Source organism: Thermobia domestica, chromosome 3 (assembly GCF_964235325.1).
Source record: "Thermobia domestica chromosome 3, izTheDome1.hap1.1, whole genome shotgun sequence".
Lineage (NCBI taxonomy): Eukaryota > Metazoa > Arthropoda > Insecta > Zygentoma > Lepismatidae > Thermobia > Thermobia domestica.
In genome coordinates this window covers 283,089,919-283,116,027 of record NC_137456.1, presented here as the reverse complement: position 1 = coordinate 283,116,027, position 26,109 = coordinate 283,089,919, and the positions used below count along the sequence as shown (strand labels likewise).

General features: G+C 37.5%; 1 protein-coding gene across 2 annotated transcripts in view; it reads left to right on the top strand.

Annotated features, from left to right (window-relative positions):
• LOC145681098 (uncharacterized) overlaps positions 1 to 25,300 on the top strand; it is a 100,388-nt gene extending 75,088 nt beyond the window's left edge. For both annotated transcript variants that reach the window (XM_081752495.1, XM_081752496.1), the window contains exon 7: positions 23,659 to 25,300. In XM_081752495.1, coding sequence (XP_081608621.1) covers positions 23,659 to 23,798 — 140 coding nt within the window. In that variant the 3' untranslated portion in view covers positions 23,799 to 25,300. The remainder of the gene's footprint in view (positions 1 to 23,658) is intronic.
• The last annotated feature ends 809 nt before the right edge of the window (positions 25,301 to 26,109 follow it).

Sequence of the window (26,109 nt, the reverse complement as noted above, 5' to 3'; positions counted from 1 at the left end):
CTGGTTCAAGGCACAGGCGGGAGATTTTTATGCAGATGGAATTTCTAAGGTAGTGCAGAGATATGATAAGTCCTTGAATGTTTATGGAAACTATGTTGAAAAATAGAGCAACATAGTTTTCAGATGTGTATATATAATAAATTATTCTTATTTCCTTTGGCGTTTCTTTTTTAACCAGTTGGAGGTTACTTTCCGAACGACTCTGGTACTTTAAAATAAATTAAATATATACTTTAAAGTGAACGAATATTTGTAACTATAAAATATTTAAATCTTTAGATATGTTGAGTAGAAAGTCATTAATTTTAACGTTTTATTATACGGATAGATTAGTACGGTATTTTGCATCCTGAGCATTATACTAACCCGCTGGTCTCACCAGGAGTTCGGGTAGTCTATAAAGCAAGGGTAATATCAATAATTACTCCTATTCGAATACGTGGGGATAGAGGTCTGCACAGGCCGGAATTTTTAGCCCGGATCCGGCCCGGCCCGAGTCCGATATATGTTTTAGCATTTAGGCCCGAGCCCGGTCCAAGCTCGTGTGATAATCAAATGAGCCCGAATTACAGAAACTTAATAATTAACTCAAAATTATATTTTTATTTTCAGCAATTAGAGGTTTAATTTTGCAGTTGTGCATTAAAAGTTCTTCAGAAAGAAAGGTTCAATAAATATCGTTGTACAGTATATTTACCAGTTAGACCCGAGAAATACGGTTGCATATTTAAAAATGTACGGCCTGAGCCCGGGCCGAGTCGGGCTTAAGCCCGAGCCCATGCAAACGTCTACATGGGGAACCGATTTTTTATTCTCCATATCTTGGTATCAAATGGCTGGATCACCTCCATCAACTAAATCGAAATGAAATGAAACGAAATTTTTTAGTTTTACGTTCCACGATTATGCCAGTTAGGCTAAAGGAGACGGTGATGATGAGAGATGAATGAAATGGAATGAAGAAAGTGGGAGGAAACGGGAGAACCCCGAGAAAACCCACCACACGGTGTTTGTCCACCACAAAGTTTACTTGGCGGGAGCAGGGTTTGAACCCGGGACACCAAGCACCAGAGGTGAACGCTCTACCACTGAGCCACCGCGGCCCCGCATCAACTAAATCGATTCCATACTTTTAACCGTTAACATCCTTGCAAGGATTGTGCTGATTTATTAAGTAATTATTGAGCTTTCGTGTCTCCCAGGCAGAGTAAATATGTAAAGAATTATTTTGGTGAACCAAACTCCGCAAAAAAAAAAAAAAAAAAAAAAAAAAATTCAACATTAAAATAAATAACTTAGTAAAATATGAAAAAAGAGAGAAAAAAGACTTTCAAAATTGCAAATTTTATCAGTGAATGCAATACTAGAAAGACAAGTTTTCTCCCTCCCTCCCTCTCTCTCTCTCTCTCTCTCTCTTCCTTCCTTCCTTCCTTTGTGTGCATTTCCCATTTCGTAGAAATTATGGCACTGTTGACCCTACGCTTAATATTCAGCTGCGTTAGTTTCTGTTGACAGTTGATGCAATTTAGAGCTGTTCAGTATTCGAGACAGTTATTTCTGTACAAGGAATTCCACTATGGAAAATAGGGTCGAAGAGAGACAAGCATACAGTTCAGTGAAGACAGGGTGCTTGCACACAGACTGCTTGCCACCGAGTATGGTTATCTCTTTTAATATTCTTTTTTAACTTCGGTTAGATTGAACAATAATTAATGACCGTGCGTATGATATTCCTATTAACCTAGTCTTTTTGTGTAAGACAGTATTTTCTATTAATATTTCTAAACTTAGGGAAATGTAATTCATAACAGCCATGTATCACGAGTGACAGTGTACCAACATTAAATATTGAAGAACGAAAACAATCGTTCACTGAAGACTAGAGATGCAGAAAAGCTAGCTTGAGGGAGGGGGTGGCAATTTTTTCAATAAAACGTCGGATTGTTTTTTTTTTTTTTTAATAGAAATTCTCCTTTTTTCACTTTGATTCTCTTATTCAAGTATTGTCTTTGTTTTCCTGTACTGGATTCTACAATTTAAAAAGTATCGTTACAACATTCACTACTTAAGAGTTTTATGCTCAGTCCGAATCTCCGAACCTGGCTTTCTTTTGATTTTTGGACGGACATTTCATTGGCGGCCAGCAAATGTAAACTATCAACCCAACATTTCACATTGTAAACAAAAGAGAAAATCATTGGCCGCAAGTGCTCACGATAAGTGACCATTTCTCACACATAACTATTACTTTAAAGTGCAATGAAAAATAGACAAGTAGACTTAAGGTAGGTTGCCATGCTGCAAGAATCTTGTAGCTGTCATTAAAAAGTCTTTCTATTTACTATTTACACATTACAACTTTCTGAAAGCAAGAAAGATATCTCCACCCATGCAGCACTGCACTCTAGTAAACAAAGAGTGAACTTCCACAATAAAAACGTGTATTTTGGCTCGCTTCCTCTCCCTGTCCAAAATAATTCGTCTTTTCGTAAACGGCGAAACTTTTGTTCTTTATGGTCAGTGGGTGGGCGATAGCAGATAGCAAGCAAGACGACCCAGAAAGTTGAACACGGTTTGACTTCTTGCAAGGCGAAAAAAATATCGCATGTCCCTTTCAAGATTATGTTTACACGGAGAAATATTGTAAGATTTTTTTTTAATGACAGTTACAAGATTCTTGCAGCATGGCAATCTAACTTTAAACATCTGTTTCTCCAAATTTTATAATAGCGGAGCAGTAGCGCCATTGTTAGTAGTCCGTACATCGTGCCCGTAGGTCTTCTCGGGATACTCCTACATTCCCATTCCACCAGTTCTACAGTATTCACTTGCCTTAATCGTCCTTCGCCCTTAGCCTAATAAGCATAATTGTGGGACGTTAAAATGAAAGATTAACGTATAATCCGAGCCACATGAGCTCCCACCAGGAATCGAGCCCGGGTCTCCCGGTATGGTAACCATATAGCCACGAGGGAGCTGTTCAATTTTTTTTTTTAACTCGTCTTTATTTGTTTAATATTCTTCGCTGTATTTGATAATAAGTGCTGAAATAAAAGTATGTCTACTAACATAAGAAATTCAGAATAATCTTCAAGAACGTATTTTCCCGCTGCTAAATTCTAACTAGTCACAGTCATTTTCAGCTAATTTCGGAATCCTCAGGGTTCCCGCCACCCAATTTGAGAAGCTCTGCTCTAGAAACACAGATCGATACATTTCATTTAACTAAGATGTAGGTTATTAAATATTACTGCTTCCTGCTAGTATACGTTTTATGGTTAGCTTGATACGCAATAAAATAAATTGTGTTAATGGCGCTGATGTTTCACTTGCGTGATATACTGGGAGAAAAGGCTTGTGCTTGCATATTTCGATTCTGTGACATTTGCTGCTACCATGACATTAATCATGTAAGCACATTTAGTATTAATTAACTAGTGCTTCGTTATGTGTTTCGACACAGGTTTAATTCTTGCTGGAAAGAAAATCACGATTTTTGTGTTTTTACTGACAAAGAGAGAAATCTTCGAAATAGAGAAAATTTGAGGCACAGATTTCAAGTTTTCTTTTGCAATTTACGCACTGGTACAGTCCGCAGCAAAAAAACCTGCAACATGAGCAGGTAAGTTTATTCTGAAACGACAAGTCTTTTGCTCCAAAATAAATGTGCAGGGGAGGACGCCGAGGTTTCTCCTGGCCTAATTCGTGCCACTTAGACGTCATGTTGATTCCCTGCGCTGTTAAACGTAGTTTCACAATAAACTTACATGCTCATGTTGCAGTTTTTTTGGTGCGGATTGTACAATCGGTAAGGGCAGGAGTTTTTCGCAAGTTGCGAAATCGCAAAAGTTGTCTGACGAAGCCGAGAGTTGGTTTTTCAACGAACTACGTCAGATTGAATAAGGAAATAGGTATTTTGAAGTCGCGACAAAATGCGATAACTGACATTTTGAGCGAAATATGGCGCAAAACGCGACTAACAGCGAATTTTTAAAAACGTCAAATTCAGTTGTTAAAATACAGAAATAAAAAGTACAACTTTCCAAGCAATGTTTTCCTTTTGTAATTGGCAATGCTGATTACTACTATCGTTTCAAGTTCATAGCTGATAGTTGTGGAATGTAGTACATTCAGTGTCGTGGTAATATTGTTTAAAAGATGCGGGGGAAAGTCCCTTTTAAAGTTACATGCCTTGAGGAAAGAAAAGCGGGAATTAAATGAAATGTACGAAAGCCTTGGAAAATTATTTATTCCCTCATTTGTTGGATGCCTCTCAATCCTGATATAAAGACTTCGTGCAAACTTTTTGTTCACATGCCAGGATTTTCAAAGGAAATTGCAATATATGAACCTTTTGTATGCTTATTTCCATAAGAGTTTGAAGGAAGTTGTGATGCAGAGCCAATATGGCAATGTCAGTGTGATTGATATTTTACTTGCACAGAGAACCAAAAGGGAGAAAAATTTAAATTTCAGTAACTTATGCCTATTTGCACTATGGCTTCCAATAACAAATACTGAGTGTGATTTTTTTTTAAAATATAGTTTGATAATGGAAAGTTACAAATGAAAGAAGAAAATGCTGAAACGTGCAACATGCTGCATTTTTCATCAGAATAATAATTTGCAGACAAGATATACAAGAAGATACTGCGCTAATGTGTTTTATCTATGTATTTCCCTTTTTTGCATGTCTATGTGTTTCCGGTGTATAGCTAATACAATGTATGGGGTTTTGTGATGGCAATCGTAAAGATCTGTGCAAGTGTATTTTAAGTTTTTGGACTTGTAAAAGAAGAAAGAAGTAATTTGTTGTTATTTAGTAACTGCATGAAAAATAACTTCATTGTTCTAAGTAGTATTATTGTTTATTACTTATATTGGGCCTATATTAGAGTTTGTATACTAGAGCTTGTAAAATAATTTACTAAGCGACAAAATGAGAAATTTTATATCTCAAAATGCGACAAAATATTTTTTTTTTTTAATTTCAAATGCGAAATGTTTAAGTTCAAACTACGAAAAACTCCTGTCGCTAACAATCGGGGAAAAAATCTTGTGGATGAAAATGAATTTAGAAAGAATTATAAATTTAACTTGAGAAACGCATGTAGTATAAATATTCTTGTAAATAGTATTGCGGATATGCCTTCGAGATGTAAGGCCATTCGTCTAGAATTTGATTATATCTTCTGTATTTTCTAGAATATGGCTTAGTGACTTCGTTATGGCGTTGACATTGCATTGCAGTGTTTTAAGTGTCTGAAACTACATTATGTATAAGATTGCAAATGTTACAGAACGGTTATGTTTATGTGCGTGTGTCGGCATGTGCCAGGTAAAATAAATAAATCGATATGAATTCAGCGTCCCACGAGTTCCATCTCCGAAGTTACCTCTTTATTGAAACTTCAGAAATGAAAAATGTAACATTTCTGGCTTCAATACTCAGTCCTTATAATTTGGAAGTTTACCATAGTTTCACTGTGGGAAATAAAATCCACTTTTGTGTTTCTAAATACAGTTGGAGTAAAGTGGACTTTGAGTTTAACGTCCCTTGCAGCAGCGAGGCTATATGTAAACGGGACCTACTGATTAATGTGGAATCCGAACCACATTAGTTCCCGCCAGGAATCGAACCCAGGTCTCCCACACCAAAGGCGCGTACGCTAACCGCTTAGCCACGAAGGATCCCTAAAACAGTTGGACCTCGGTAACTCCTTTTTTTTTTTTTTTTTTTTTTTTTTTTACTTTCTCTTGAAGTCTTAATAGCACTCAATGCTAAAATAACCTCTGTAAGTCGAATGTGTAAAAATTACAACCTCGATAAGTCGAATTTTAAGCGTTTCATTTTCATAATCATATTTAAGAACCTTAGTAATTCGAACTTCCGTATCTGCGAACCTCTACGTGTTGAAGTTTACATCTGTAAGTCGATTTTCTGGTGATGTGACCTCGATAACTCGAAGCTATAGCTCTATCCTTTTACGTAATTGTCATTGTTACTAATGTGTATTGTAATTGTGTTTTACTCATGTCTAGTATTTTATTTTTACTAGTAATCTTATTTAATTTTTAAGGAACTTTCATAGCTTCGAATTATCGAGGTTGAATGAATAAAACTTCGAGTTATAGAAGTTGTATAGTCGCTTTTCATTAGGAACGCGGAACATCGATATCTCGAATTTTTGTTGTGGCCACTTTGGTAACTCGAATCTCGATTACTCGAAAAACTTGATAACTCGAATTTTTATCTGTTCACTTCATCTTCGAATTATCGAGGTCCCACTGTAATATATCCTCCAAGGGATCATATTGCCTAGACGAATGGACAATAAATAAATAAAATCTCAGGTTCCTATCCATGTGTTTGTCATAAGCACACATATTTAAATTTTTATATTTTAGCTTGACAGTAAAAGAATTGAAAATCAACTGGTGGCGTGGTTCTGTTATCCAGCTTTTGGAGGCAAGATAGGATAGTGGGGAGCAGTCTATATACTGTGAGGGTTGGTGTGCACCTACCAACTACACTGGGTTCAAGCCCCGTCGTGGCTCGGAGCTCACGTCACCACATACTTCATAACCTCGTTGTTGTATAAAGAAATTCAAAATGAGCAGTAGTTTTAGTAATATTCAAAATGAAATGAAACGTTTTCGTCTCAGTATTTTAGGTAACACTACGAAGATTAAGAAGTTTGAAATTACTAATATAGCGAATCCATTAGAAAAATTACAAAATTTGTTTGTCTGATTGTACGGAAATACGGTTCTGAAAAAATTCCGTTTGACAGAGAAGCACGTGGAAGTTGGCTAATACGAGAGGTTTGAGAGAGCGAGAGATGCTGTGTTTTCATGAGATATGAGGTTTTTCGCTCTGAAAATTGTCGACACAACTCTTTCTCTGTCTTGTTATTTTTCCATCGCGTAACTCTTTTCCTCTGGTGGCGTAATTATATGAACAGGTGGGGGCGGGGCACGAATGAAGCTGACGAGTTGAAGTATGTGGTGACGCGTGCTTGATGCGATAAATGCGAAGGTTCGGTGGCTTCTGAAGACTGATGAGACGCGAGACGCCGCCAGTCTATGGCGCCGTCTGGGGCAGATTGTCTTTACATGAATAACCGGGTTCGAAACCCATTCACGGGATACAAACAAGGCCATCAAAAGACAAACTTTGGGACTCCCTTTAGTTTACTCGTCAATAATTTTCTCCGTTATATTCTTGCACTATATAATTTTTCTTTCTTTCTTGTACGAATGTTTTTGCATTCATTAGTAGCACGAAGTCTTGCGAGTCATTTGAATAAAACAAGGAAGTTCTATTTCTCTTTTTATATGTAGTCCAGGAAAAGTAAAGAAATTTCATGTGTGTCTTCAGTATTAATGTTTCTTTTTATTTCGTTATAATAGGTAGTCGTCTCCATTGCATGTCTAGTTATCTTGATTCCTCTCGTACCCTCAAACATGATACACTTTCACTGCAGATTACAATACTACCTAATATTTAGGTCAAGGTTGCTCTTTTATAATGTTTTTTAAAGTCATATTTTATTATTTCATTAATTCCATTTAATGTCAGATTTTCGTTCTGTAAGGATGTTTGACCGTAGATACACTGCAACTTTCTGCTTTCCCTCCCCCTTCCAAAAAAATTAAAAACTAGCAGTGTAGTTTCTTAAAGTATGTAAGTACTCTGGAGTGATGAGCTCGTGTGGTCCCAGATTTTTTTCTCTGTGGTAGCAGAGAGTTGTCGACGCAAATGCATCACGGTGTAGGGTGGCCAGATGTCCTGCTGCCTTTGGCCGGATAGTCCGGCTTTTGGAGGTCCTGTCCCGTGTCCGACTTAGTAGTCGAGCCTGACGCCCATTTGGCCTCCTTTTCAGTTGTCTCATTATAAATGTTTAACTTTCCATTATTCTGGTGGCTCCAGTCTCAGACATTTCAGAATTTGCAAATTATTTCAATAATTACATTTTTTAAGTTGTAAAGTGGTTCACGAGTTACTTGAGGAATGGACTGTGGTTCATAAAAGCAAGGTAACCAGACGTCCCGTTTTAGCCGGGACAGTCCCTTTTTTCAATCATTGTCCCGTTTTTTTCTGATTGTCAAACGGGACGCCTAAATGTCCCGTTTTTAAGTAAAAATGACCCAGGTATCCCGTAATTATTATTCAAAATATAAATGGTCAATACAAACTCTGCACTCTTCCGTACTAATACTCATTGGAAAGGTTTATTTAAGTGTAACTCAAATAAAGTATCTCCTGACAACTGCTGGGTAGAAGTATTTTCCCATTCTGTTCTTATAACCTACCGTACTCAAATCTTCTAAAACTTGTGAAGTTCCTTCTCTGCTTACCCGGGACTAATGCTCCAACTGAACGTGTATTCTCGCACATGAATGCTTTGTGGGAAAGTGATAAAAACCCAACTGTTTACAGATACTTTGGAAGCTGTGCTGACCAGTAAGATTAATTTTGATCAGTCTTGTATCAATTTCTACAAATTGTTAAGTGCAAACAAACAAAGAACTTTTAAAGAAAATCCATTCATTCCAAAAATACCAGTGAAAATTACGCTATAGATGATGTAGTGAAAGTAATGATATAGTAAGAATAACAGATATTCAATAATGATGTAAGTAGTTTATTAGTAGTTAAAAGTATTGTTGGGTAGTACTTAAGTTAAAAACGCTGTGTTATCACTCTTACTTGTGTATTTTGTAAAATTAAAAACACTGCTGAGTCCCAAAATGCAATCTGGAAATCAGATATTTACTCCCCTTCCCCCCGTCGCTGATTCGTATGCGTCCCGTTTTTGCAAGTAAGAATTCTGGTCACCTTGCATAAAAGTCATAAGTAATGGATCTGTCAGGTTAAAATTGTTCCAGTCTTATTATTCAAACTCATTGGTGGAGACAAATATTCCTTGGAAAGTCGGTTTTGTGACTTCTTGACTTACGAGTGATGCATTTTGCTCACCAAAATTGCCCACATTGGGGAATTATGTCTCTTCATCATATGCATTTGATCCAGGAGGAATGTCTCTCGGTATTCATTATTTGTGAGATTTCGAAGCACAACTGTGTAACTCGTCTTTACGCAGATACCGTAGTATATAGCACGTCTTCGTATATGTAGCAGCTCTACTGAAGACGAAATATATAATACTTAGTCCAGCATTACATTAAATTTACAACTATTATTACTATATTATTTTAGTAGTTTGATCTATACACCGTACAGGATTTACGAAATGATACATATACACTAAACTTAAATATCGTGTTAACTAATTTAACGACGGAGAGTTCTCGTCAAAAAAAGAGAGGGAGAAATTATAATAAATTGGTCATAGCTATTAACTGCCGAATGCGCGAACAAAATAGTTTTTGAAGTACCCAAGCTTGAAAACTATATCTAGCTCAGCCAGTTCGAGAATGGTCACGGGGTAGCTTGTCTACAATGATTTGATGTCTGTAGCACTGAAATAATTCGAATTTATTATGAGCTAACACAGATTTGCATTGTTGTCCATTAACAATAGTGTGTCACTTTCAAACTGCTGTATGCTTTGAATAAATAATTGAAGTCTTATAGATCACCTGCCATTTGTCTACCTGTCTGTGAATAGATATCAAAGAGGAAACGATAAGATATAGCAAGAAATTGTTTTCTGTCATGGATTTAGCGTGCCAAAAATAAGGTCCATTCCGTCTATTCCAACCGGAAAGGTAGAAATTACAATTTCCGGTTTCAGTGTTAATCAGAATAGAGTAAAACGGTCAAATACAGCGATAAACTGTGTTTTAATGTGGATTCAGTGAAACAAAAAAAAGTTCAATTATTTACAGTTCTTTAAATACAGTCTATCCAAAAAGTATCGGGAATACGTCCATAAAAACATGTGTATTGCGGATATATGTACAGTGGGGAAATTCTTCAGGTAAGATCCTTTTGCCTCAATACAGCGTTGTCAGTGCTTCTGCCACGAATGCTACGCCTCATGCAAACAATCTTCTTCAGGCACTGTGTCGAAGTTGCGTGCACTCCTCCCACCGTATCATAATGGTGTCCTTTCAGACATTGTTTCATCCGAGAGAAGAGAAAGATGTTGAGCAGGGTCAAATTTGGATTGTAGGGTGCTAGAGACAGCGTTGCCAAGTTGTGCTTCGCTAGAAACTCACTACAATTGCCCAAATAATCAGGCTCAGGCTTCACATGTTGCAACAGTTCGTGAGAAATCGACAGACGAGTTTCCTAGTGTTGTCCGAATAAAACCTTCGAAACTAATCCAGAACACATTTATCTCATCTGCAGTACGTTTGACATCTTAATTCGTGACTATAGCACAGATCCACTGTTCACTTTTGGCTCGATCCACACTCAGCAAAAATTCAGACAACTAAGCCGGGTTATGTCGTATACATGACATCCTCTACTAACATCCCTGCGCATAACGATCATCTCCCACTCCTTTTCCTTTTCTAGAACAAAACAGTTCCGACAATACTTTTTTGGACAGTATATATATATATATATATATATAATATACTGTGATCAAAAGTATTCGCGGACACCTGGCTGAAAATTACAAGTTCGTGGCACCCTCCATCGGTACTGCTGGAATTCAATATGGTGTTGGCCCACCCTTAGCCTTGATGACAGCTTCCGCTCCTGCAGGTATACTTTCAATCAGGTGCTGGAAGGTTTCTTGGGGAGTGGCAGCACATTATTCACGGAGTGCTGAACTGAGGAGAGGTATCGAATTAGGTCGGTGAAGCCTGGCACGAAGTCAGCGTTCCAAAACATCCCAAAGGTGTTATATAGGATTCAAATCAGGACTCTGTGCAGGCCAGTCAATTACAGGGATGTTATGGTCGTGTAACCATTCCGCCACAGGCCATGCAATATGAACAGGTGCTCGATTGTGTCGAAAGATGCAATCGCCATCCCCGAATTGCTCTTCAACAGTGGGAAGCAAGAAGGTGCTTAAAACATCACTGTAGGCCTGCGCTGTGAGAGTGCCACGCAAAACAACAAGGGGTGCAAGCCCCCTCAAAGAAAAACACGACCACACCATAACATCACCACCTCCGAATTTTACTGTTGGCACTACACACCGGGCATTCCCCATACCCACACCCTGCCATCGGATCGCCACATTGTGTACCATGTTTCGCCTCTCCACACAACGTTTTTGAACTGTTCAATCGTCCAATGTTTACGCTCCTTACACCAAGCGAGGCGTCGTTTGGCATTTATCTGCGTGATGTGTGGCTTATGAGCAGCCGCTCGATTATGAAATCCAAGTTTTCTCACCTCACGCATAACTGTCGTAGTACTTGAAGTGGATCCTGATGCAAACTGGAATTCCTGTGTGATGGTCTTGATAGATGTCTGCCTATTACACACTTTACGACCCTCTTCAACTGTTGGCGACCTCTGTCAGTCAACAGACGAGGTCGGCCTGTACGCTTTTGTGCTGTACGTGTCCCTTCACGTGTCACTTCACTATCACATCAGACACAGTGGAACTAGAGATATTTAGGAGTGTGGAAATCTCGCGAACAGAATTCTGACACAAGTGACACCAAGTCACCTGACCACGTTCGAAGTCCGTGAGTTCTGCGGAGCGCCCCTTTCTGCTTTCTCACGATGTCTAATGACTACTGAGGTCGCTGATGAGTACCTGGCAATAGGTGGCAGCATAATACACCTAATATGAAAAACGTATGTTTTGGGGGGTGTCCGGATACTTTTGATCACATAGTGTATATATATATATATATATATATATATATATATATATATATATATATATATATATATATATATATATATATATATATATATATATATATATAGAGAGAGAGAGAGAGAGAGAGAGAGAGATGGTGATCAGAAAAATGGAAACACCTGAACGAAATTGCAACTTATCAGATTAATATGGTGTCGGGCCACCTTTCGCCTTCAGAACAGCCTTGATGTGACGTGGATTGGAGGCATCGAGGTCGTGAATGGTAGCAAGTGGAATTTTACACCATTCCTCGTGCAGGGTACCGGCCAGTTCTGTGAGAGAGGATGGAGGTGGAAATCGTCGCCGGAGTCGTGTTTCCAAGACTGACCACAGATGTTCAATTATGTTGAGATCTGGGGATTGGGCGGGGCAGGGGAGGTGTTAAACTTCATCCCGATGTTCCTCAAACCACGCTGCAAAAACGCCAGCTGTGTGAATGGGTGCATTATCATCCTGGAAGATGGCGTCATTGTCCGGGAACAACATCTGGACCATAGGATGCAAGTGGTGTCCTAAAATTGCGACATAATCGTTGGCAGTGATTCGTCCGCTAAGTGTGACCACAGGACCCAATGAAAACCATGATATGGCGCCCCACAGCATCACCGAGCCTCCGCCATGTTTCACAGTTGGGCGGAGACACTGCAAATCATAAGCTTCTTTGGGCGTTCTCCAGACATGAACACGGCCCGTGGTTGGGAATAGGGTGAAGGATGACTCATCCGACCATGTCACACGTTTCCAGTCCTCAACCGTCCAAGTTGCATGGTTGCGGCACCATTTGCGGCGTGCGAAAGCGTTATGGTCCCTGATGAGCGGTTTGGCCCGTGCAACACGACCCCGTAAGTTCATGTAATGTAATTCGCGGCGGACTGTGATTGTCGAAACAGGGTTGGGGAGGTGCTGATTGAGTTCCTCCGTCACTTGCTCCGCAGTGGCACGACGGTTCTGCGTGACAATGCGCTTTAATACCCGGCGTGACCTGTCACTCATGATTTTCTTCCGCCCACTATTCCGCTTCCCCGATGTGGTTTTCCCGTGTGTTGTGTAGGCCGTCATCACCTTCGACACTGTCCCACGCGGCACACCTAACGCAGTAGCCACTGCCGTCACACTCACTCCACATAACCGCGCACCAACAATTTGCCCTCTTTGAAAATCTGAGAGGTCTCCCATTTTACACTACCCCCGTCTGCTGCAGCCACTGGACACTGCTGTTCCACTGCGCCTGACGTAGTATGGAGACCGACCTAACACACCACCACCAGCGGTCCGGCGCTGCGGGCGCTAGGACACCACTGCCAACCCATACATCTGACGTGTTGCCAACTACAGGTGTTTCCATTTTTCTGATCATCATCTGTATATATATATATTCATCATTGCAAGAACAAATGCCCTTAATTCTCTATTGAAATCAGAAGTGTGGGAAGTATATACTATGCTTAAAGTATGCGTACACTACACAGTTTTGTGATATATTTGTGGTTTTAGCTAGTGATGGACAACCACTAGTGACTTGCCAGCAGTTTCAAAAGCAATTTTGCTAGCCTTTTCGTAACGTGGCTAATGCGATTATGTATACTCAAAGCTGGATTCAGGTTTAATGAAGCTCTAAGCTATTGAAGGTAATAGGGTCCTTTTTATGTCCAACTGTTCATGCAGAACGGTGACACTCTATATACAGAAATGATCAAACTAGTGATATTTTAGAGAGCAGGTCAGCATGAGAGACCCCCATTACTATCGTAGGAACCTACGCAACACAAAACACTGTTGCTGTATATAGGTTTTATTATTTTTTCATCTTATATTTTGGAAATGTACATAGTTTCTTTTTTTTGGGAGGGGGCTCCAAGAGAGTTGCACCCTAAGCTATAGCTTTACAAATCTTATACTGCACTGTGTACACTTTTCTTTTCTTTCCTTTGATGAAGCCCTAAGCTACATCTTTGGGAACATAATATCAGAATTTTCTACACTAATCCCATTATTCCCATGGCAGTATCAATGCTCTAGATTTATCCTAAAAAAATTGCACTTGATTTCGTTTGTAGGATGATATATCAAACACAATACGCTGCTAAGCAACAAATTTGAGTGTCACCAGTTGAGTACGTAAATGGTTCCCCCCAGCTTAAAAATAAATATAAATATCATACTGAGTGATGTAGTATATGCTATAGCATTCATTGTAAATGGTAATATTCCTGGTACTTAAGAATCGTAACGTCTCATATTTAAGAAATGAAATGAAATCTTTCAGTTTATCGTCCCACGATTATGTTGTTTAGGCAAAGCAGGTGAATGATGATGGAAGAATTAGTGGAATGAGAAAGTGGGAGGAAACGGGAAAATCCCGAGAAAACCCACGGACACTGTTGTCCACCACAGACTTACTTGGTCGGGGATCGAACCTGGGACCCCACACACCAGAGGTAAACGCTCTACCATTGTTATATTTACGTCCTGTATTGTACGAAACTTGGATTCGCTTTTGGAGTTAAACCTTGAGGGGCACTGACTAAGTGATTGTGCGCTCACCTTTGGTGTGAGAGGTCCCTGATTCGATCCCTTCGTCATGTGAGTTTCTGGTGGACAACATCGTGTCCTTGGATTTTCTCAGGTTTCTCCCGTTTCTTCCATTCCACTAATTATTTCATAATTCATTTTCTTTAATCATCCGTCTCCTTTAACCCTTTTAAATTATAGTGCCTATTTTTAGGTACTAGGGTAATGTCTTCATTATTCGATTAAGGAAAGTGTCAATAAAGCTTTTAACTTCGTTTTTTTCTTTTCTTTTTCAAGCCTGGAGGCATTGTAGAACACGTTACGTGTGGTTTCACGCCTTTCTGCGTCGAGACATAGGGTGTGATGACGTCATAACTTTTTTTAAAAATATTTTTTTTATGTCTGTTTTTATTATTTTTTGGAGAGCTTACTTTTGCACCTAGAAGATTGAAATTTTGCACACACATATTCAGTACCCCCTTAGTATTTTTCAGATTTCTGTGTAAACACGGGGGAGGATCCAGAGGGGCAAAAAAAAAGAGTGCCCAATATACAATGCAACCCGGAGTTTAGGATAGTAGAACTTTTGAACCTGAAGTGATACACAAATAATGGTTATACCAAAATGAAGCCTTGTTCATGCATATATTTTTAAACTAGGAAGCAACGATTGAAGTATACTAGGAACCACACAATGTTGCCAGATGTAACCGAAGGTGTAAATCATTTTTTTTTTTTTTTTTTTTTGCAAAACATGTAAATTGACTCATACGTATGGATGTTTTGTCGTTAATTTTCAGTTTGTTTAGTTGGAGTAGCGTAGAAACTATGGAGCAGAAAAAAAGGATTTTTCATTTCCACCGATAACTAATCGGATGAGGCCTCTGTAAGGGTTAACTAGGGAAATCGTAGTTTTCATAAATTAACACTGAATTGGCAACCCTGCTGATGTTTCAGTGCATCAAAAGGTGCGTTAAGGATGTCTACATTACGCAATTCCTGAAAACAATGAAAAACAAACTTTGAAATTATCATGATAAAATTTTTACTTACATGCACCCGGCAACACTGCCATTCATTTCTAGGGGGGGGGGGGGCTATTTAAAGCAAGAGGTATACAAGAACAATTCTTGAACTACTTAAGACCTGGAAACGAACATTTGCAGTGCCATTGAGAACATTAATACTTCTAATGTTCGTATAGTTGCTGCCAACCTGATGAAACGTGTGAACCAGTGTTTGAATCAAAACAGGGGACACTCCCAGCATCCGCTGTAGAGCTGGTAACTCATTTCTGATAGTAGCAGTGTTGCCGGGTGCATGTAAGTAAATGTTTTATCATGATAATTCCAAATTTGTTTTTCATTGTTTTCAGGAATTGCGTAATGTAGACAGATCCTTAACACACCTTTTGATGCATTGAAACATCAGCAAAGTTGCCAATTCAGAGTGTTAATTTATGAAAACTACGATTTCCGTAGCTCCCCCTTACAGAGGCCTCATCCGATTAGTTATCGGTGGAAATGAAAAATTCTTTTTTCTGCTCCATAGTTTCCAAGCCACTCCAACTAAACAAACTGAAAATTAACGACAAAACATCCATACGTATGAGTTATAAGTCAATTTAGATGTTTTGGAAAAAAAAAATTACACCTTCGGTTACACCTGGCAATACTGTGTGGTTCCTAGCGTACTTCAATCGTTGCTTCCTAGTTTAAAAATATATGCATGAACAAGGCTTCATTTTGGTATATCCATTATTCGTGTATCACTTCAGGTTCAAAAGTTCTATTTTCCCAAACTCCGGGTTGCATTGTATATTGGACACCCTGTACTTTTTTTCCCGGTTTTTCCGCCTCAGATACATGATGGAAACATGTGAATGATATCGTTTGAAAGGATGTTCTGTTCTGAAGAGAATGATGTACAAACTATGATCCTAGGATAAAAAATAGGGATGTCTCAGTAAATTTTTACCTGAGATTCTGTTTTATACGGGAATCTGGGGTATTGTGGGGATATTATTTGGCAGTCTTACTTTTGCACCTACAAGTTTGAAATTTTGCACACACATTTAGTGCTTAACCTAAAGAACACAAGCCTAGGACGTAAAACTATACATTTTATTTCATTAAGTTGGGTTGAACCCGAAACTTAGCTTTACGAAATGTGGCCGTGCTAACTACAGTTTGTTTTAATAATGAGTAAAGTAGGCCATTTTGTAGATGTATTCTCTTTTTGATTGGAGAAGTTAATGAGAGGACTTGATTAGTTAAAAAAAAGAAGTACGTAAGAATTCCCTGATTACATTTAAACGGACGTATATACTTATTTATTTGTAGCGGCATTTTTATTCATCAATTTTTGAATATTAAATAAGACTGTAGTTGTTAATCACTTTTTCTTATTTTCTTGCGCCTTCCTGTTTCCATTTCCTTCCTTCCTTTAATCGTTCTATTTTCCTTTAATTCCTCTCCCCTTATTTGGGAAAGATATTTTTACCTATAATGGTGCATCGTGTATGGAATTTAGGGTAGCATTTTTGCGAAGAGGTCAAGGTATTCCCTAGTCGGACGTGGACCAGTCCGGGCGCTATATAGATCGGGTGGATTGTACTTGGATAGATGCCAGCAAACGAGGCAGAACCAGGGCAGACAAAGCACCTCAGCTGCAATAGTCTTCAAATCTCATATGTTTCACAGACAATCACGAAGGGTGCACTAAAGGATATTTCATTTCATTCCCACGAGGTGCTGCAGAATTCTTCCAAGGATTCTTTAAACGGGCTTCTCTCTTTCTTGTTTTGAAACAAGCCAATCTTCCTTCTCATTTGTGTTTTGAGAATTAGCTTTTCCATTATTTTGAACATAGGTAGGAAACGTACCTGTACTGATTTTATATTTATTATAGTGTATGGGAAATATTAGCGACAGCTCCAGCAATTATTATTATTATTATTATTATTATTATTATTATTATTATTATTATATATGGCGGTACACTGGCCGGATCTGGCCCACGAATAAAAATTAAAACGTATATGATCTGTAGTTTTTTAACTCCATACATAACAGGATGAGTCTGGCTGGCCATCGTATACATAACTTAAAACTTGACTTTTGACTAAAAAATATTTCCTCTAACCTTGTGAGTATGAAGCCTATTTCATATGGTAAGGCCGATATGGGGCCGATTTTGAGAAAAATGGTTATTTCATCTAGTTACTTGCAAATGTTCATAGCTCAAACTCTTAATTCGCCTAGATACATGAAACAACAAGCACGATACTCAAAATGGAAGAGATTCCGAGAATATACGATTTACGCACATTTAACAGTCCGTCGCCTCAGGGGGTAAGGAAAATTGTCCTGAGGATGGTTCTTATTTTGTCCTGACCCGCAGTGATTGATACTGCAATTATTGATGTAGGTAAATGAGTACCACGCACAATCGTGACTTTAATTCCTCGTAATCGTGGATACAGGATTTGTATTGTCCCGGTATCATGAGGTTATTAGATGTATTTGAATTAGGAAGTAACGAACTACGAGCAAAGAAAGCCACAAGTAATATTCGGTATTGATAGGCTAATGGCAGCTGTATAAGTTCCACCTGACCAACTAAAACTGCAATAGAGATAAAAGACTGTTATTATCCACATGAAGAATTGATTGTAATAATTATCGCCTAGTACTTTATTACTTGACAACATTAATTTGAAACCAAATTAAACTCAGCTATTAATGGCCAACCCGACAATTTTGGCATTGATGTGATTCATTTAAGGCGTTATTCTATTAGTAGGCGGCATTCCCGTAAGAAAACACTAAAATATTGGAATTAATGAAACAAATAAGTCTTTTTGCATATAAGTAGGTATCCAGTAGTGGTGGGCACAAAAACCGGTTTTTCGGTTTTTAGAAAAAACGAAACTGGTTTTTGAAAATCAAAAACTGTTTCGGTTTTCTCCAAAAACCGGTTCGTTTTTTACTGAAATCTGTTTCGGTTTTCTCCAAAACCGGTTATCGTTTTTTTACCGGATCCCGTTTCAGTTTTCTTCAAAACCGGTTCCTGGGGGCCGCGGTGGCTCAGTGGTAGAGCGTTCACCTCTGGTGCTTGGGGTCCCGGGTTCGATCCCAGCCCCCGCCAAGTGAACTTTGTGGTGGACAAACACCGTGTGCGTGGGTTTTCTCGGGGTTCTTCCGTTTCCTCCCACTTTCTTCATTCCACCATTTCATTCATCACTCATCATCACCGTCTCCTTTAGCCTAACCGGCATAACCGTGGGACGTAAAACTCAAAGATTTCATTTCATTTCATTTTCAAAACCGGTTCCGGTTTTTTTCCAAAATGTTTTTCTATTTCTGACCAGAATAGTGTTTTGTTGTTCTCCGGAAACCGAATCGTTTGCACAGAAATAGTTTTGTTTTCCAAACGTTTTCACCGAAACCAATTTCGGTGAAAGCCGAACCGGTTTTGGAGAAAACCAAAACGGGTTTCGGTTAAAATTGAACCGGTTTTTGGAGGAAACCGAACTGGTTTTGAAGAAATCCGAAATGTATTCGGTTTTTCTAGAAACCGGTTTCCGGTTTTTATAAAATCCAGCTTTGCCCATCCCTAGTATCCAGATGGTCAAAAAATGATATTAAGCCACCTGAGTTACACACTAGAAATAATTGTGAAAGCTATTTCCAAAATGGCCTCTTTTCTAGAACTCCTTCACAATCTTTTTTTCTTTCTTTTAATGTACTTGTATAAAAATTCTCTGAAATTTTCTTTTCGGCGTTGGTAGAGCATAAAATAGGATTTCCAACGATTGAAACAGGCGTATGTTTCGTAACAAATATGACCGCCATTTCCCAGTCTGGCTGTTCCTGAATCTCTTATTTGCACATTTTCGCAAATAGTTAGCTGTGTGAGGGTTTGGTAAAAAAAAAAAAAAAAATCCTTTTGTTATTGGTAGATCATGAAAACTTTCCAGCGAAGCAAACTCATGGATGGTCGATATTAGCGTATGTACCCCCCCCCCCCAAAAAAAAAAAAGAAAGAAAAAAGTATCAACTACTTCTTTGCAATTTTACGTGTCTTGATTTCCGTTCAGTGTGAAGCTGTGATACACTGATATTTAAGGAGAATGCTTCATGCTGAGCATGCATGATACACTGACGAGGATTTTCTGATTTCCTGTACCTCTTGTATGTAAGAGTAAAACCAGTAGTAATGTCTTATTATCTCGGCCTGCAAGATGAAAAGAACAATGGTTGAGATGACTTAAGCTCATGAATATTGAATGGGGTAGAAACATGGACATTACGCAAAAGTAATTAAAAACGACTGGAAGCTTTCGAAATGTGGGTGTGGAAAAGAAGGGAGAGAATTAGCTGGGACGAGCGGAAAACGAATGAGAGGGTGTTAGAAATGCGAGAGAAAGGAACAGTTTAGATATTATTAAGAGGAGGAAGAGAAACTGGTTGGGACATCGGCTAAGAAGGAACTGTATCATGAGAGACGTGCTAGAGGGTATGGTGGCAGGAAAGAGAGGGAGAAGGCGAAGGAGACAATTAATAGACGGTATCAAAACAGAAAAATCATATGTAAAGATGAGGAGGTTAGCGTAAGACCGTGGAACATTGGAAACTTCTCAGTTGAGGTAGGTCACCTACCTCAAAATACCTGTGATGATAGTGATAAACTCGTCGCAGCTTTTTTAAAATTGTAGTGAGTAGTTTTGAAACAATTAAGAATATCAAAAATGTAGAAAGTGAGCCAGAGTAAGGATATTAAGAATGTAGAAAGTGAGCCAAAGAGTAAGGATATTAAGAATGTAGAAAGTGAGCCAGAGAGTAAGAATATTAAGAATGTTGAAAGTGAGCCAGAAAGTAAGAATATCAAGAATGTAGAAAGTGAGTCAGAGAGTATCTCCAAAACAATATGACATGAACTAACAAATGATTTGAAGATACTTCGTATTGTGTATAAATTTGGGTGCCCAACAAGTATGACATCATAAACTGCGCATCCAAATTTCTGATCAATAAGAAAAAAAAAATGGAGACGGTTATTAGTTTATTTTATAGCGTTTTGCAAATACTACCTGGCTCGCTTTCTATGTTTTTGCTATTCTTCATTGTCTTTAAGTTATTCGTTACAATTCAAAAATGTAGAAGTGAACTTGGCGAAGCGTAGAGACTTAAGTAGTTAGCTGCAACAACAGTATTCCTTTGGGGAATCATACGGGCAGACTTAACGTAGCTCAGTTGGTCGGTGTGATAGGAGATTACCATCTTCAGGGGTCTGAAATAAGGGTGTACTGGTTCCATGAAACGAAAAGTGAGTGGTTGTACTCGACAAGTTGTGATATAAATTACAGTAATTTTAAGTGCTGAATACATCTCCAGTTTCAGGTGAGGAGGACACATTACAATTCACCTTCCAATGAAACAATATAAATAATTGTAAATAAAAATAACGTAATTGTAGAGAGCTATCTCTTGATATTTTCTGAAAGCACATCCATAAGCTGGAAAAAATAACATAGTATCGCACCGGAACAAAGATGTTGTCAAATGGCGGCTATTTAGTTAACAGAACATATATATGTGTGTATTCATTGAAAGGTTTATTTTATTTTTTTTTTTAAATAAAATATAAATTATTAGCAAAAGCGTGCGAAGGAGAGGGAAATGACGGCCATATTGGTTAAGCAAATATGTATATGTTTGGAATCATTCGAAAGCTTATTTTATCCTCTAACAATAGCAAAAGATGTTTTGTAGAAAATGCTTATACATGTAAAGTTATTTGCAGAAATGTGAGGAGAGCTGGAGAAGTCGCCATTTTTTGAAAATAGCAACTATATTGGATTTCTAGTGAGAAAACCGAGTGACTCCGTATCAATTTTTGATCTACCGTACATTTTGATATCTACTTGCATCCAAAAGGATTTGTTTTTTCATTAAACGCAGTATGTTGTCGATTTGACGTGCTTCTATGTGGGCCTCCACTACTTCAATATTTCACCTTCAGCTTTCTTGAGTTATCTGCTTCCTGACTTTCTTGAGTTATCTACTTTCTGAAGTCTTCGAAAAAGCGTATTGGTGTTAAAAGATAAAATTTCGAAAGTTGGTGGTTCTTAGGAGCAGCTTAGTGCGTGGCGCTAAATATCCATATTATAAAAATTGTATCATCCCATTCAGTACTCAAGATATTCTTGTAAAGGTTTCACAACACTCAGGTCTCAGAACTGCAAAACTATCTAAAAATCTTAATCAGGGTCCGGCAGAGAGTGCGATCTTTACTGATTGTATTCTTAATTTATTCATCAGATTGGAGTATAAGTTTTTCTATTAAAATTTTTCATTTGTGTTACTATTGTTGCTATATACACACACAATGTTTTACAAAAATTTGTCACAATATTTTGGGAATAGGTTTTTCTTATCAAAATAATAAAGTTAGTTCCACAGATACAAACCTGTGGTCCAAAGTGCATAGTTTCTTAGTTATAGCGTACCGAAAACGAAAATAATAATAATAATAATAATAATAAAATAAAATAAAATGCGTCACAATATTTTGAGATCAGATTCCTCGCATTAAAATAAGAAAAAAAAAAGTTCATATAGATCTGTGCTCAGAAGTGGATAGTTTCGGAGCTATAGAGTGCCGAAAACGTGAAATAAGTGAACTTTAAAAGTCCATAGTTCCAGTACTATGGGACCGATCGTAGTCGGGTCAAGACATCACTGAGAAACTAGTATGTGAACTATCCAAATATCCATCTTTCAGAACTTCATGTATTTGCACAATAAGTTTTAGAGATATTGTTTGGGAGTAGTTGATCACTCTTTTTCAGCTACCTCTAAAAATTGGTGTGCACGTACTGGAGCACTCTTAAACATGGACATTTGGATAGTTCACATACAGCTCCTCAGTGATGGCTTGACCTTACTACGATAAGTCCCGTAGTAGTGGAGCTATAAATTTTTAAAGTTCACTTGTTTCGCGTTTTCGGAAACCTATAACTCCGAAATTATCCACTTTTGAGCACAGATCGATATGTACTTCTTTTTTGTATTTTAATGTGAAGAAAATGTTCTCGAAATATTGTAACACATTTGTATAATATATATAGTGTTTCAAAACACCTACAACATTTGGGATGTGATTCCTGGCACCAAGATAAGACAAAAAGTATAGACCAACCTGGGTGCACAAATGCTTCCTTTCGGAGTTATAGGCTACCGAAAACATAAAAAAATTAATTTTAAAAGTCCATAGCTCCAAAACTAGTCCATATCCATGTTTCAGAACCCTGTGGTAGCTCCGAAACATTTTTTACAGAGGTAATTGGTGAGTACTTCAGATTGTATGCCCGTATCCAAACTCCCTTCATAAAAACCGTTTTCAGAGTACTTTAGGATTCTGAAACATGTATTTTTGGATAGTGCACATATTAGTTCCTAAGTGAAGTCTTGACCCGACTAGGGTAGGGTTGGAGCTATGGACCTTTAAAGTTCATTTTTTCTTGTTTTCGGTAGCCTATAACTCCGAAAGGAAGCATTTGTGCACCCAGGTTGGTCTATACTTTTTGTCTTACCTTGGTGCCAGGTTCTCTTGGTGCTATCCCAAACATTGTGGGTGTTGATTTGAAACACCAAATATATATTTACATTCCCAGTTTTCGTTTTTGTCGAATTTGTATTTGAACTTTTTAGGAGTTTTATTTTAAATATTCAGTGTACAGTATGTGTAACCATTGACGTTATCATTTTGAAGACAAATAGCCTCTCCATGAAACTCCCAGTAATCAATCAATCGATCTAAGAGGGAGCGTTGTGGTTTTGTTTAAAGACTTGTTTTGACTTCTTGAATTTAAAATCGAAATTTGTGTATCTTTTATATTTATGGTCCAATGGGTACCGCTATATTTGTATAAAGCGACTGTATTCCGCTGGACCAATGGCCACTTGAACCTGAAATCAGAGTTTGCCTATCTTGCACAGTTCTCGAGTCTATAGGTAACAGACGGTTAAACAGAACTAATGTCCTAAGCATTTTGTTATTAAAATGATGTCAACGCTTTAAGAAAAAAAGAGGAAAAAAAGGGGGGCGGGGAATGATGACACAGTATTAGACAAAATCAACTTCTGAGTATAAATTATGCTGTACAATAAAGGTTGTAATGAAAATTGTATTATTTTGCAAACCCGAACTTTTGCACTTGAAGTAAATAATTGTGAAATTACGTGAGCGCTTAGGTAGAATGCAAGACATGAAGCACTGTGTTGTATAAGGTTATAAGTTAAGGTAACAGAAGTTTTTATTATTATTATTTTTTTTTCAGGTGGAAAGAAATGTCATGAATGTGGTCAACAGATCTACCACGACAAGTGGCGTGTAAGCGAGAAGCTGGCAGAAGACCGCTGGGCTCATCAACAGGCGAGAGAAAGAGAGCTTAACGAGGTAGCCGAGTTCTTTGAGTAAATGCTGCTGAGCGAGAAACACAAGATCTTGTCATCTCAGAAGTCATCACTTCTATCTGGGGCTATTGATTGTTTATTATTGTTAACCGTAATTGAATGTTTTGGCTGTACTAAACTTACACGAATTGTTTTAAAAAGAACCAGTTCTAGGCTAGTCAAACTGGATATACAAATGGATTAACACTTTTCTGTGAAGAGTATTAACATGATTTGCATATTTTGTGAACATACACTAAGATAACTTGGTTAGATGTTGGAATATCAGCAGATTCATGACGACCAACAACTTCGAAAAAATGACTTCGCGGCAATAGTCGATATATTACAAAAGAATATGTGATGAATACACGGAAATAATATGTGGTGAACATAATAGCAAATAAACTAAATGACGAAGGAATATTTTGTTTAATTTCGTTAAGTAGAAACAAGATGTGAAATGATAAATTAGTTATATTAAACTATATAACATGTAGATGCTATACACATTTCCTGTCGGTGAAATAAGAAATAATTGTGTAAATCTTAATTATACGTTTTCCTGTGCTTGCTCCTTACTTGTAAAAGTAATGCGAAGATGATCTCCATGAAAGGTTAACTTCCATTTTTAATGCTATACTTTTTCGGTGGATCGGATCGGATCGGATGTGGTGTTCTATTGGAAAGTATATTTCTAAGAAAGTATGGGTTTTGTATCGTTGAATTACAATTGAGAACTGTTGTAAATTCACAATTTTAACTTTTTATGATGGCTAAACACTATTGTTTGAGTAAAGAAACGGTTTTTAAAAATGTAAAGAAGACACCTGGAAGACATTTTGTTTGATTGATTGTTGATATTTAATTAAGTCTCTTGTCAATACCGAAGCTGTATGAGACGTGGGCCTACAGTTTAAGATGGAAGTGGAACCCAGAATCACGTGCACCAAAAAGCGTTTTAGCCACTAAACTATGAAGGAAACCTTCGACAGTGAGAGTATTGATAAATCTCTTTCTACTCTTCAATAGTGGTATTAAACCTAATCACCGCCTATATCATCTCTGAATCTGCTTTGTATTGTTTGTTCAATAGAATCATTTAATAAATAAATAGTCGTTTATTCCTTCAAGATTAACCATCTTTGAATGTGCCAGATATAACGCATTTGAAATAGGTTTTGGATTATATATAATTAGGAAAATAAGCATTTTGCAGAAATTAAGTAAAGTTCTAGGATAAATCCTGCTTTACCCTTGTGTTAGTAAACCAAAGGGATTATTATGAATAGCAGTGTTAAAGATGACGATGATAACCTTGAAGTGTAGTTACTTGTTTCATAAGATTGCAAATTGTTCATTGAACAGTATGTAAGGACAAGTTGTTCTGTTACATTCACTCTCAGGGAGGTAATGATAAAATTCTGATATAAAACGGATACTTGTGTTTGTGTTAACATTTGATGCAGATTAATTCTTGACAATTGACTTGTGTGTTAGAATAATATATATGCAGTGATATATAAAGGGAGTTTTTTTTTTATGTTCCTTTCTTAACCCTTCTGAGAGTCAGTTAGTTAGCAATTTTGAAGTCCTGTTATTTTATATTCATTGGTAATATGCATTGGATCTTTTCTGGTGGCACGCAGTGATACCTAGTCCCACTTTTGATTGTTAATATATATATATATATACAGTATATTGTATATGTTCTAGGTTTTGCAAATGTCTATATTTTATTGTGCGCATTAATAATATCGCCAATAAAATGAGAAGTGACGGTATGTCGGGGGAAATGTCAAAAGTATGGAAGTTGCTGTAATAACATACTCATAGTGAGTTATTACCTGCACCTTTTTTTTTTTTTTTCAGCAAAAACGCACTGGTAATATCTGTATTCACACATACAGTTCCAGAAGATATATATTTTTAAACATGCATACAGGTTGACATCAAAATTATGAATATTAATAAACTCTGGAACGTCAGCTGACCGTAAAAATGAGAACATGGAAAAGATAGTCAGTTATGTCGAGGAACAAAAAAAAAAAAAAAAAAAAAAAAAAAAAAAAAAAAAGTATTGAGGGAAGTGAAAGAGAAAGTTATAGTGGAGATTACTAACTAAAAAGAAGAAATTTGTTAAAATGTTTCGTGATCGTGGAAATAAAACTACAAAGTAGTTAACAGGAAGCTTCAGGGACAGACAAGAAGGGATGCAAAATAGGTGACTTGTTTGGGATGAGGTTTTTTTTCCTCATAAAAAGCTAGGGAAAAAACGGAAACTTTTTCTGACTTTTTAGTGATTACCTTATCAAGTATCACCTTTGTTTTTTTTA